This window comes from Macaca mulatta, chromosome 7 (genome assembly GCF_049350105.2).
Source record: "Macaca mulatta isolate MMU2019108-1 chromosome 7, T2T-MMU8v2.0, whole genome shotgun sequence".
Taxonomy (NCBI): Eukaryota; Metazoa; Chordata; class Mammalia; order Primates; family Cercopithecidae; genus Macaca; species Macaca mulatta.
Genome location: NC_133412.1, coordinates 26907456 through 26920804, shown reverse-complemented (window position 1 = coordinate 26920804; position 13349 = coordinate 26907456). Strand labels below are relative to the sequence as shown.

Below are 13349 nucleotides of genomic sequence, written 5' to 3'. Positions count from 1 at the left end.
TGAGAATGTGTATTCTATTATTTTGGAGTGGTGAGTTCTATAGATGTCTACCAGGTCCATTTGACCCAGTGCTAGGTTTAGGTCCTGAATACCTTTGTTAATTTTCTGCCTCAGTGATCTGTCCTAATACTGTCAGTGGGCTGTTAAAAGTCTTCCAGTATTACTGTATGGGAGTCTAAGTCTCTTTGAAGGTCTCTAAGAGCTTACTTTATGAATCTGGTTGCTCCTGTTTTGGGTGCATATATATTTAGGATAGTTAGGTCTTCTTGTTGAATTGAGACTTTTACCGTTATGTAATTCCCTTGTCTGTTTTGATTTTTTGGTTTAAAGTCTGTTTTGTCTGAAATTAGGATTGCAACTCCTGCTTTTTTCTGTTTCTCAGTTTCTTGGTAAATTTTTCTCCATTTCTTTACTTTGAGCCTATGTGTGTCATTGCATGCAAGATGGGTCTCTTGAAGATAGCATACTAATGCATCTTGGTTCTTTATCCAGCTTTCCACTCTGTGCCTTTTAATGGGGGCATTTAGCCCCCATTTACATTCAAGGTTAATATTGATATGTGTTGATTTGATCCTGTCATGATGTTAGCTGGTTATTATGCAGATTTGTTTGTTTGCTTTATAGTGTCACTGGTGTATGTACTGCAAGCAGGTGCAGCCAGGCTGGGGCCCTGGAAGAGGCCAGCAGACCATGGGGTGCCCAAGATGGACTGGCCCCATCTTTTGGGCAAGGTGACCTTGTATAGCTCAGGTCTGACAGTTCCTCTAGGGCTGTCGTCTTGTTGTTAGTTGGTTATTATGCAGACTTGATTGTGTGGGTGCTTTTTAGTGTCATTGGTGTATGTCCTTAAATAATGTTTTTCTGGTGGCTAGTAACAGTCTTTGGTTTCCGTATTTAGCACTCCCTGAAGGACCTCTTGCAAAGCAGGTATGTTGGTAACGAATTCCTTTAACATTTGCTTATCTGAAAAAGATCTTATTTCTCCTTCACTTATGAAGCTTAGTTTGGCTAGATAGGAAATTCTTAGTTGGAATTTCTTTTCTTTAAGAATACTGAATACAGCTGGGTACAGTGGCTCAGCCTGTAATCCAGCACTTTGGGAGGCCAAGGCAGGTGGATCACGTGAGGTCAAGAATTTGAGACCATCCTGACCAACATGGTGAAACCCCATCTCTACTAAAAATACAAAATTAGCTAGGTGCGGTGGTGCATAATCCCAGCTACTTGGGAGGCTGAGGTAGGAGAATCACTTGAACCCAAGAGGGGGAGGTTACAGTGAGCCAAGATTGTGCCACTGCACTCCAGCCTGGGCAACAAGAGCAAAACTCTGTCTCAAAAAAAAAAAAAGAGTTCTGCATATAGGCCCCCAATCTCTTCTGGCTTGTAGGATTTTTGCTGAAAAGTCTGCTGTTAGCCTGGTGAGGTTCCCTTTGTAGGTTTACCTGCCCTTCTCTCTAGCTGCATTTAATATTTTTTCTTTCGTGTCAGCCTTGGAGAATCTGATAACTATGTGTCTTGTGGATAGTCATCTTGTATAGTATCTCACAAGGGTTCTGTCTGTGTTTCCTGAATTTAAATGTTGGCCTCTCTGACGAGGTTTGGGAAATTATCATGGATGATGTCCTGAAATATGTTTTACAAGTTCCTTTTCTCTCCCTCTTTTTCAGGAACACTAGTGAGTATAGATTTGATCTCTTCACATAATCTCATATTTCTCAGAGGTTTTGTTCATTATTTTTTATTTATTTTTGTGTGACTGAGTTATTTCTGAGAAGCAATCTTTGAGGTCTGAGATTCATTCCTCAGCTTGGTCTATTCTGCTGTTAATACTTGTGATTGTATTATTAAATACTTGTAGTGTGTTTTTCAGCTCTGTCAGTTCAGTTTGGTTCTTTCTTAAAATTATCATTTCAACCTTCAGCTCCTGTATTGTTTTATTGTAATTCTTAGATTCTTTGGAGTCGGTTTCAGTTTCTCCTGAATTTTCATGATCTTTATTTCTAGCCGTGTTCTGAATTCTTTGCCTGTTATTTCAGTCATTTCAACCTGGTTAAGCACCATTAGTGGAACTAGTGCAGTCATTTGGAGGAAAAAGACACTTTGGCTTTTTGAATTGCCAGAGTTCTTGTGCTGATTCTTTCTCATCTGTGTGGGCTGATGTTCCTTTAACTGTGGTGTAGTTTGAGTGTAGTCAGTTGACTTTGTTTCTGGATATTTTCAGAGGGCTGAGACTTTGTCTTGGGTGTTTTTTTGTAGCTGAATTATTGTCATTAGTGTTATTGGGAAATGTATTTGCACAGTATTTTTAGTATTGAAGTTTGGGATGTGATTCAGTAGATGGTGCTTAAACATACTGGTTAGTAGCTAGGCACTTGCTCAGCCAAATGGTTCTTCTGTATTTCCTCACATTTACAAGGCATGCTCCTTTCAAAGAAGTTTTAAAATTCTGACTACTTAATTTTATCAAATGACTTTTCAAAATCTATTGAAATGGCCTTTAGGTAAATTATACTAACAAAAGTTTTAATAGTTATTCTTTTTGTTAATATAAAAGTTTTATTGGATTTATCAATCAGAATTTTAACATGTATTTATATTTTTGTGGTCTCATTTTTCAGGTTATATGACCAAAAACTATGGTTTTGGTTACTGCAACTCTGCTGCTTGAAAACTTCCACTGTTTCTTTTCCTCCTGCAGAATAAACCTTGCAGATTAACCTTAACATTTAATTAAATCTGACTTCATTTTTTTTATTGATACATAATCATTGTACCCATTTATAGGGTACATGTGATATTTTGATGCATGCATGCAATGTGTAATGATCAAATCAGGTTACTTAGAATAGCTATCATTTTTGTGTCAGGAATATTTCAAATCTTCTTTTATAGATATTTTGAAATATATAAGACATTGTTGCTAACTATAGTTGCCCTACTATGCTATCAAACAGTAGAACTTAACCATTCTAAATAACTATATGTTTTTACACATTAACCAACCTCTCTTAATCCCCTCCACTCCCCCAACACCCTTCTCACAACCTCTGGTAACCACCATTCTACTCTATACCTCCACAAGATAAACTTTTTAAGTGCCCACATATGAGTAAGAACACATAATACTTGTCTTTCTGTGCCTGTCTTATTTCACTTAACAGACAACCTCCAGTTTTATCCATAATGCTGCAAATGACAGGATTTCATTCATTTAATGGCTACATAATATTCCATTGTGTATATATACCACATTTTATCTATTTATCCTTTGATGGAAACTTAGGTTGGTTCTATACCTTAGCTGTAGTGAATAGTGTTCCAGTAAACCTGAGAGTGCAGGTATCCCTTTGATTTCCTCTCTTTTGGAGAGACAATGAGTAGCGGGATTGCTGGACTAATTGTATGATAGTTCTATTTTTAGTTTTTTGAGAAACCTCTGTGCTGTTTTCCATGATAGCTGTACTAATTTACATTCCCACCAATAGTATTATAAGAATTCTCTTTTCTCTTCATCCTTACTAGCATTTGTTGTTTTTTGGTAATAGCCATTCCAACTTGGATAAGATGATATTTCATTGTGGGTTTGACTTGCATTTCTCTGATGATTTGTGATGTTGAACATTTTTCATAGGCCATTTGTATGTCTTCTTTTGAGAAATGTATATTCAGATCCTTTACCCACTTTTTGATGGTATTATTTGTTGTTTATTTTTGCTGTTGAGTTGTTCTAGTTCCTTGAATACTAATGTATTCTGGATATTAGTTTCTTATTAAATAAATGGTTTGCAAATATTTTCTCCCATTACACAGGTTGTCTCATCACTCTGTTAATTGTTTCCTTTGTTGTACAGAAGACTCCTATTTTAATATAGTCCCATTTCTGACCCCATCTTTATTGATCTATAACTTTCAAGCACATAGCCTTCTTTTCAATCATATTTGATCTCATTTTTCCTAAAAAGTCTCTCTTTCTTATTCCTGTGTACACTTTAAAAAATGAGAAAAATACGATCCTCTTTCTGGCAATACATCATTCTTTCCAATTTGTTTTATATGTCATATGTCATCTCCTTTCTAAAATATGTGTATGTGTAATATGTGTATATGTGTGGTATTGTGTGTGTAAAACTTACCTGTAAGCTTAGTTATTATTGGAGTAAGTAAGAATGTGGAAATTAACCTGCTATCTATGTCTGTCTATAGTATATGTATATTATATATGTTTTATATATATATAAACATGACTAGATGATGAAAAACTAATCTATGTGTATAAAGCAGTGTAGTAGACATTAAAATTTGCCACCCGGATTCCCTTTCAAAGAAGGATCTGTGCTCTAGAGGCTAAGAGTGCTGTTAAGGGACACCCTTCAACTGTCAGTCCCTTCATTGGTTTCCTGACCTCCAGAGAACTTCCTTTTCTGAGGAAGCTTCTTTCCAGGAACCATCCAGTGACTGCTCAAGTTGGAGCAGAAAGGCTTGGCTATTTCAGTCCAGGGGCAACTATGATCGGTACTTTCAGCTCTAGAACTCTTCTTCAAGCCAGTTGTGGCTATTAGGCCTCCATCATAGCTAATTTCTCCATCTGCCCAATCCTGCCTCTTCCCTTGACTGCCAAAGGCATTGATTCCAAAGGCATTCGCAATAAACATTCTGAACACTAAACTTCCCCGGAGAGTCTATTTCCCAGGAACCTAACTGTAATAAGTAGTTTGTTTATTACAGCCCTTATCTCTATTTGTTTTGTTTGTGTATGTATCTGATTCCGTTTTTGAACCATAACTAGTTTGAGGGCAAGGGTCATCTTTGAATTTCTGGTATTAAACACAGCAATAGTATTTTAGGCCTCTGTAGAAAAAAAAAAAAAATATATATATATATACACACACACACACACACACACACATATTTATCTATGCATACTAATTAACTGAACAAATTTACTAAATGTAAAATTTCTTTAATTTAGAGTTTTAAAGATTTTATTTAAAATGTTTTCCAGCTTTCAGATGAAATGGAGACAGAGAAGAATATAGAGGTACTTAAAATTTCTGTTCTGCCAGATTGTATATCAAGTGTATTATGTAGGACTAAAATAACGTTTACAACAATATAAGTATAGCTCTAAATATAGAGAGAGGTACCAGAGGAGAGGGTTGGAAACAGGTATAGAAGCTTTCTCTTTCTGCCTAGTCTTTATTTATTTATGTGTAGTCTAGCTAAAAGTCTTGCTCATTTGAGTTTATGTCAAAATTAGTTCGGAAATACAATTTTGTTTTTATTTTAGGTATGGCATATGAATGTACCAGGGTTTTTAATTTCAGAGAAGCAGAACATATGAAGGTTTTTCTTTATTTTTTGCAGGGGGTGTGGGGAATGGAGCCTCACTCTGTGGTCCAGGCTGGAGTGCAGTGGTGCAACGCTGGCTCACTGCAACTTCTGCCTTCCAGGTTCAAGTGATTCTCCTGCCTCAGCCTCCCAAGTAGCTATGATTACAGGTGCATGCCACCATGCACAGCTAATTTTTGTATTTTTAATAGAGATGGAGTTTCACCATGTTGTCCAGGCTGGTCCCGAACTCCTGACCTCAAGTGATCCACCCACTTCAGCCTCCCAGTGTGCTGGGATTACAGGCGTGAGCCACCATACCCGGCCGAAGGTGTTTCTTTGATGGGATATATAATTTTTAGTTAATTTAGTAAAAAGAAGTAAAATAATTATGTTAATGAGTGATAGTTAAATGTTGGTCTTCTGTAGTTATACAAGTCTACTATATTGAGAAGAGTGAAATATTTACTCTCCTGTTATATTTTCCTCTTTCTAGGGTTGCAGCTTCACAGGATTCAAAGCAAATGAACTTACTAAGCTACCCAGACATTTGGATGCTGAACGAATTTATCTTTTTATTTTAAAAGCCCATAATTTTGATGTATGTAAATATTTCATTTTATTGTAGGATAAATTTTGACAGTATGATTTAATGAATCAGACCTATATTTAAAGCTATGAGAAATTAAGTGTTTAGCAAGATTTGATCCTTTGGGCATTAAATTTGGCAGGAAAGACAAGTGATGTGTCTAACCCACTGATTACCAGAAAAGAATGTTTTAAACTCTGTGTTACTGCTTTGGGACCCTGAGGTTGCTAGTGTACACTGGCTTGGCATGTAACCGTAACAGGTGTGTTTTCCTTCTTGTCTGTTCCTGCTCTGTCAGCTCAGGATGTTTTAGCCTGATCATTTTTGATCCTGAAATAAGTTGTAAGTGCCCTTCTTCACAACCCTTCTGGGTGTTTCTTTTGAGTCTCCAAGTGTCTGTGGGAATTTTTGGGTAGTATCCCTATAGGGTAACCAAACGATGGGAAACTGCAGGTGTTGGGAGGTCATTAGATCAATAACCAGTGAATACCAGGGCTAAAATGAGGATAAGATGGTTACCTGGTAAAACTGGTCATTTTGCCCTCCATGATTAAATTATCCATGATTAAATGGATACATTGCCATTTAATCCAATTTTGATTAATTGTTTGCTTTGAAAGAACACTAGACAGGCTCAGGATAGGGGCTTATTGGAATAGAAGTCCATGATTGTTTATATTTGTCCTCAGTGGAAAAGGTGGAAATAATGGCATGAATCTTACATGTTTGCTGTTCTTGGTTTTCCTTTCAATATCTACTAGCCAAATATGGTTATTGAGCATATGAAATGTGGCTAGTATGAGGAGCTGAATTTTTTATTGTATTTCTTTTAACTACTTTATATATAAATCTAAAAACTAAATTTCATTTAGTTATTAAAATGCTTTTAATTATGCTTGGAACAAAATTACAAACATGTATTCTATGAAGTCTAAATATTAATCTAGTACTTCTGATGAAAATGTACTGTTCAAGTTGAGATATGCTATCAAAAATGTATACCATATTTCAAATGCCTAGTACCAAAAATGGAATGCAAAATATTTTAATAATTTTTATAAAAATTATGTGTTGAAATATTTTAAATATATTTGATTAAATAAAATGTCACTAAAATTAATTTCACTCTTTACTTTTTTAATGTGACTACAAGAAAATTTAACATGTATGTGGCTCATGTTAAATTTCTGTTGGACAGTGCTGATCTGTAAGCATTGAAAGCATACTCTTTATAAAGCCTATTTACATTAACATGTTTTGTAATATATTTTAATCTCCATGCATCTCTCTTTTGTTTTTTTCCATAGGAAAGAGTTTTTAAAATCTGGAAGACTCATTTTCTCTCAGAAGCCTCCATTGCTCTTTTGCATGACTCCTTTTGGTGGTGGTTTCTCCATAAGTTCAGGGTATAGTGATTTTTAAAAATTTCTTTTTAAGTTGATTTTTGGCTTAATTAATTTTTCAGTAGAGATAAGTCTAGTACAAAAATGCTTTTCTGGATGCAATTACAGAGATGAGTTTTTGAGCATTCCACACATTAGAAATCCTATTTGAAGTCTAAAGTTCTTTCAGAGGAGTTAAAACTTTAATATAGATTTCAAAAGATTCTGGATCTTTGAAATTAGACTTCATATATTACATATATCATAATATATATCACATATTATATAATTAGAGTCTAAGTCAGATTTTTAATCAGAAGATCCAGAATTAGAAGGGTGAGAATTCTGATTAGGATTGAACAGATAAAGAAGGTGTATTAGTCTGTTTTCACATTCTTATAAAGAACCACCTAAGACTGGGAAATTTATGAAGGAAAGAGATTTAATTGACTCACATTTCCACATGGCTGTGGAGGCCTCACGAAACTTACAATCATGGTGGAAGGCAAAAGGGAAGCAGGCACCTTCTTCACAGGGAGGCAGGAAAGAGAGAAAAGGAGGGGAAAGTGCCACACTTTTTAAACCACAGATCTCATGAGAACTCACTATTACGAGAATATCATGGGGAAAACCATTCCCATGATCCAGTCACCTCCCATCAGATCCCTCCCTCAACATGTGGGGATTATAATTCAAGATGAGATTTGGTTGGGGAGACAGCCAAACCATATCAGATGTGGTATCTGGGAATCAATAAGAGAAGAAATAAGCAGCACATGAAACTGTGTTTTACTAGAAGAATTTCAGTAATAATATTATAATACCCTTAATGTTCTAAAAAATAGCTCTTGGGACCTTGACTACAAAAAAGACAAGTACCTGGAAAGTGCATCATTCCCCTCCAAACAACAATAAAATAAAGACATTTAACTTATAAAGTCAGTTTTTTTTTTAACCCATCATATAAAGTAGATTTCAAAGCAAAGAATGTTACCACAGATAAAGAAAGTAATTTTATAATGCTGAAGTGGTCAACTCATCAACCTGACTTAACAATTCCAAGTATTTATGCACCTAATACAAATGCTTCAAAACACATTTAATAAAAACTTGTAATACTTTAAAAAGAAATACACAAATCAATACGTATAGAGACTTCAGTCCCTTCTTTGAATAGTTGGTAGAATATACAGAAAATTAGTAAGGTTACAGAATGATATAGAAGGCTTGGCCGGGCGCGGTGGCTCAAGCCTGTAATCCCAGCACTTTGGGAGGCCGAGACGGGCGGATCACGAGGTCAGGAGATCGAGACCATCCTGGCTAACACGGTGAAACCCCGTCTCTACTAAAAAAATACAAAAAACTAGCCGGGCGAGGTGGCGGGCTCCTGTAGTCCCAGCTACTCGGGAGGCTGAGGCAGGAGAATGGCATAAACCCAGGAGGCGGAGCTTGCAATGAGCTGAGATCCGGCCACTGCACTCCAGCCTGGGCGACAGAGCGAGACTCCGTCTCGGAAAAAAAAAAAAAAAAAAAAAAAGAATGATATAGAAGGCTTAAACAACACTCTCAAGCAACTTGACATAATTGACATTTATTAAACATCTCTCCTGTATTAGTTGGTTTTGTGCTACAATAACAGAATATAACAGAATGGTGATTTATAATGGACAGAATGAATTGACTCACAGTAGGCTAGGAAGTCCAAGATAGAGGGGCCAGCATGTGGTGAGGGCCTTTTACCTGCATCATCCCTTGGCAGCAGGTAGAAGATGAGAGAGGGAACAAGCAAGAGGGCCCCTCCTATGATAACAAACACACTTCTGTGATAATGGCATAATCTGTTCATGAGGGTAATGTCCCCAAGACCCAAACACTTCCCATTAGGCCTCATCTCCCAACACCACTGCACTGGGGATCAAGTTTTCAATACATGAACTTTGGGGGACACATTCAAATCATAGCACCTCCCAATAACAGCAGAATACACATTTTTCTCAAGTCCACATTAAACATTTAAGATTAACTATATTCTGAGCTAGGAAAATATCCTAATAAGTTTATAAGAATTCAAGTCAAACACAGTATTTTCAGATCAAAATGGAATTATATTATAAAATAATAACAGATATCTAAAAAATCCCCAAATATTTGGAAATGAACACAATTCTCAGTAACCATGGATCAAATCAGGAATCAATAAGGAAATCAGAAATTATTTTGAACTAAATGAAAATGAAAACAGATTAAAATGTGTGAGATATAACTAGAGCAGTATTTAGAGAGAAAATCATAGAATTAAAATGCCTACATTAGAAAAAAGAGGAAGTTCTCCAAAAAGAGGAAGTTCAGCTTCTACCTTAAGAAAGTGGAAAAAGAAAAAAAAAAAACCAAACCTATGGAAAGCAGAAGAAAATAAAATAATAAAGACCAGAGAGAAAATTAATAACATTAAAAAGAGAAGACAAAGAAACTCAATTAGGCCAAAAGTTGGTTATTCCAGAATTCTAAAAATGAGGTAGCACAAGAGCAGACTGAAGCCTCTGTTTCACTGAGAGTGACCATAGAAGAAACAAAACCCAAATACAGCTCGTTACTTAACTTAATTGAGTCAAGCTCCTAAAGGCTTAGCAAAGGAAGAGGAATGCCTATTCCCAAGCATAAATATTATGTACCTCAGTTTCTACAGGCCTATGAAAGATGCCCAGCTCTCAAACAGAAGGTATAAGACATATGAAGAAGGAAAGGAATTGTGGGGTTGTTTGGTATGAAAATGATCAGCTTAATGAGAAAATGTCACATTGTTTTTCCAGGTGAATATACAATTTTATACTCCCGTTAATATATTGAGTTCCTATTGTTCCTGAACAACCAGTGGGTCAAAGAAGAAATCAAAAAGGAAGTCAGAAAATACCTTGAGATAAATGAAAACAAAAACACAACATACGAAAACTTATGAGATGTAGCACAGGCAATGCAAAGAGGGAAATTTATAGCTGTAAATTCTTACATTAAAAAATAAGAAACCCATAGCAATTAGGCCAGAGAAAGAAATAAAAGTATCCTAATAGAAAAGGAAGAAGTGAAATATCTGTTTGTAATAACATCTTATATACAGAAAATCCTAAAGATTCCCCCAAAAAACTGTTTGAAATATTATATGAATTAAGTTGCAGGATACAAAATCAACATTCAAAAATTAGTAGTATTTCTGTACAGTTACAATGAATTATACAAAAAAGAAATCAAGAAAACAATTCTGTTTACAATAGTAATAACAAAAAGTAAAATACTTAGATTTAAACTTAACCAAGGAGGTGAGAAATCTGTATACTAGAAACATAAAACACTGATAAAAGAAATTGACGATGACACAAATAAATGGAAAGATATCCTGTGTTTATAGATGGAAAGAATTAGTTTAATTAAAATGTCTTTACTACCCAAAGCAACCTACAGAATCAATGCAATCACTAACAAAATTCCAGTGGTGTTTTCACAGAGATAGAAAAAAACAGTCCTAAAATTTATATGGAACTACAGAAAATCCTGAATAGTCTGAGCAATCTTGAGCAAAAAGAACAAAGCTTGAAGTATCAGACTACCTAACTTCAAAAATATACTATAATGCTGTAGTATTGTAGTAAAAAACAACAACAACAGAGAATTGACATAAAAACAGACACATATACCAATAGAACAGAAAAGAGAGCCCCCAAATAAATCTACACATTTACAATTAATTGGTTTTCAACAAAGGTGCCAAGAACACATGATGGAGAATGGCCAGTCTTCAATAACTATTGTTGGGATAACTGAGTATCCACATGCAGAAGAAGGAAATTGAGCCCTTATTTCACACCATTTACAAAAGTCAAGTCAGCATGAATTAAAGACTTAAATATAAGATCTGAAACTGTAAAACTACTAGAAGAAAACAGGAAAAGCTCCATGACATTGGTTTGTACAATGATTTTTTGAATATGAAGCCAAACGTACAGGCAACAAAAGCAAAAAATAGACAAATGGAATTGCATAAAACTAAAAAGCTTCACAGCAAAGCAAACAGTCAATAGATTGAAGAGAGAACCTGTAGAATGGGAGAAAACATTTGAAAACCATACATCTGATAAGGGGTTAATGTCTGAAATATATAAGCAATTTAAACAACTTAATAGCAGGAAAGCAACCTGATTTTAAAAGAAACAAAGTAAATTAGTAAATTAGTACAGTCATTTTAGAAAATAGTATGAAGTTTCCACAAAAAAACTGAAAATAGAATCACCGTAAGATCCAGCAATCTCGTTTCTGTTTATATCCAAAGGAGTTAAAATTCCTGTGTTGAAAAGATTTGCACTTTCATGTTCATTTTAGCATTAATCACATAGCCAAGACATGAAAGCAACCTGAATGTCCATCAATGGATGAATGGATAAAGAAGATTTGGTATATAAATATATATATACTATATATATTTGGTATATATAATATATAATATATATATTAAAATATATATAGTAATCCATCACAAATATATTTCACAAGTATATATACTATGTATATATAGTTTATATGGTTTATAGTTTATATGGATTACTATATGACCTTTAAAAACAAGGATATTCTGTAAGTTCCAACAACATAGATGGAACTGGAGGATATTTTGCTAACTGAAATAAGCCAGGTGCAGAAAGACAAATACTGTATGATCTCACATGTGGAGTCTAAAAAAGTCAATTTCATAGAAACAGAGAGCAGAAAGGTAGTTACCAGAGGCTGAGGGTGGGAGAAATGGGGAAAGGTGCGATGATCAAATGGTACAAAGTTTCAGTTACACCAGAGAAATAAGTTTTAATGATCTGTTATACTGCATGGTGACCACAGTAAATAATACGTTTCAAATTTGATAAAAATAATTTGATACAATTTTTAAAATGGGCAAAGGCTCTAATCAAATGCTTCTCAAAGGAAGACATAAAAATAGCTATGTGAACAGTATGTGAAAAAATGCTCAACATCACTAATCATTAGGGAAATACAAACCAAAACCACAATGGGATGTCATCTCACACACCTGTTTAATATATGAGATGTTATCTCACATGGCTATTATCAAAAAAGATGCAAGATAACAACTTTTGGTGAGGATATGGAGAAAAGGAAACACTTGTATACAGTTGGAAATGTGAATTACTACAGCTAATATGGAAAACAGTATGGATTTCTCAAAAACTAAAAATAGAACTACTACATGCTCCAGTAATCCCACTTCTGGGTATACATCCAAAGGAATTGAAATCAATATGTCAAATAGATATCTCTCTGTCCACATTCATTGCAGCACAATAGCTAAGACAGGAGATCAACCTAAGTGTCCATCATGGAAATCAGCCTAATTGTCTGTCAATGAATGAATGGATAATGTGGTGTAAATGCACAGTAGAATATTTTTGGGCCTTAAAAAAGGAAATCCTAACATTCATGACAGCCTGAATGAACCTGGAGGACGTATTGCCAAGTGGAATAAGCCAGGCTTATAAAGATAAACATCACATGATCTCACTTACATGTGGAATCTAAAAAAGTTGAACTCAGAGAAGTAGAGAGCAGAGCAGTAGTTACAGAGGCTGAGCTGAAGGCTGGGAATGGGCACATGTTCAAAGGGTAAAGAGTTTCAGTGAGACAGGAGGAATAACTTTGAGACCTGTTGCACAACATGGTCACTACAGTAAATAGTACTATATTATATACTTCAAAATTGCTAAAAGTAAAATTTAAATGTCTCACCTCAACAAAGTATAAGTAACTGAGATAATGGATACATTAAGGAGCTTGATTTAATCATTTCACATTGTATTCATATATCAAAATGATACATTGTACCCTATACATACAATTATGATTTATAAATTAAAATTAATAAAACATTAAAAATCAAAGAAGAAAGATCTGAAATCAACCACACCATCTCACATATTAAGTAACTGGAAACAGAACAAATTAAATCCTAAGTTAACAGAAGGAAGGAAATAATAAATATTGCAACAGAGATA

The 13349-nt window shown here is 34.8% G+C and overlaps 1 protein-coding gene across 1 annotated transcript in view; it reads left to right on the top strand.

Annotated features, from left to right (window-relative positions):
* FAM227B (family with sequence similarity 227 member B) overlaps positions 1-13349 on the top strand; it is a 284933-nt gene that overhangs the window by 26299 nt on the left and 245285 nt on the right. The window contains exons 6-8 of the mRNA XM_077939396.1: positions 5003-5038; positions 5825-5929; positions 7225-7323. Coding sequence (XP_077795522.1) covers positions 5003-5038; positions 5825-5929; positions 7225-7323 — 240 coding nt within the window. The remainder of the gene's footprint in view (positions 1-5002; positions 5039-5824; positions 5930-7224; positions 7324-13349) is intronic.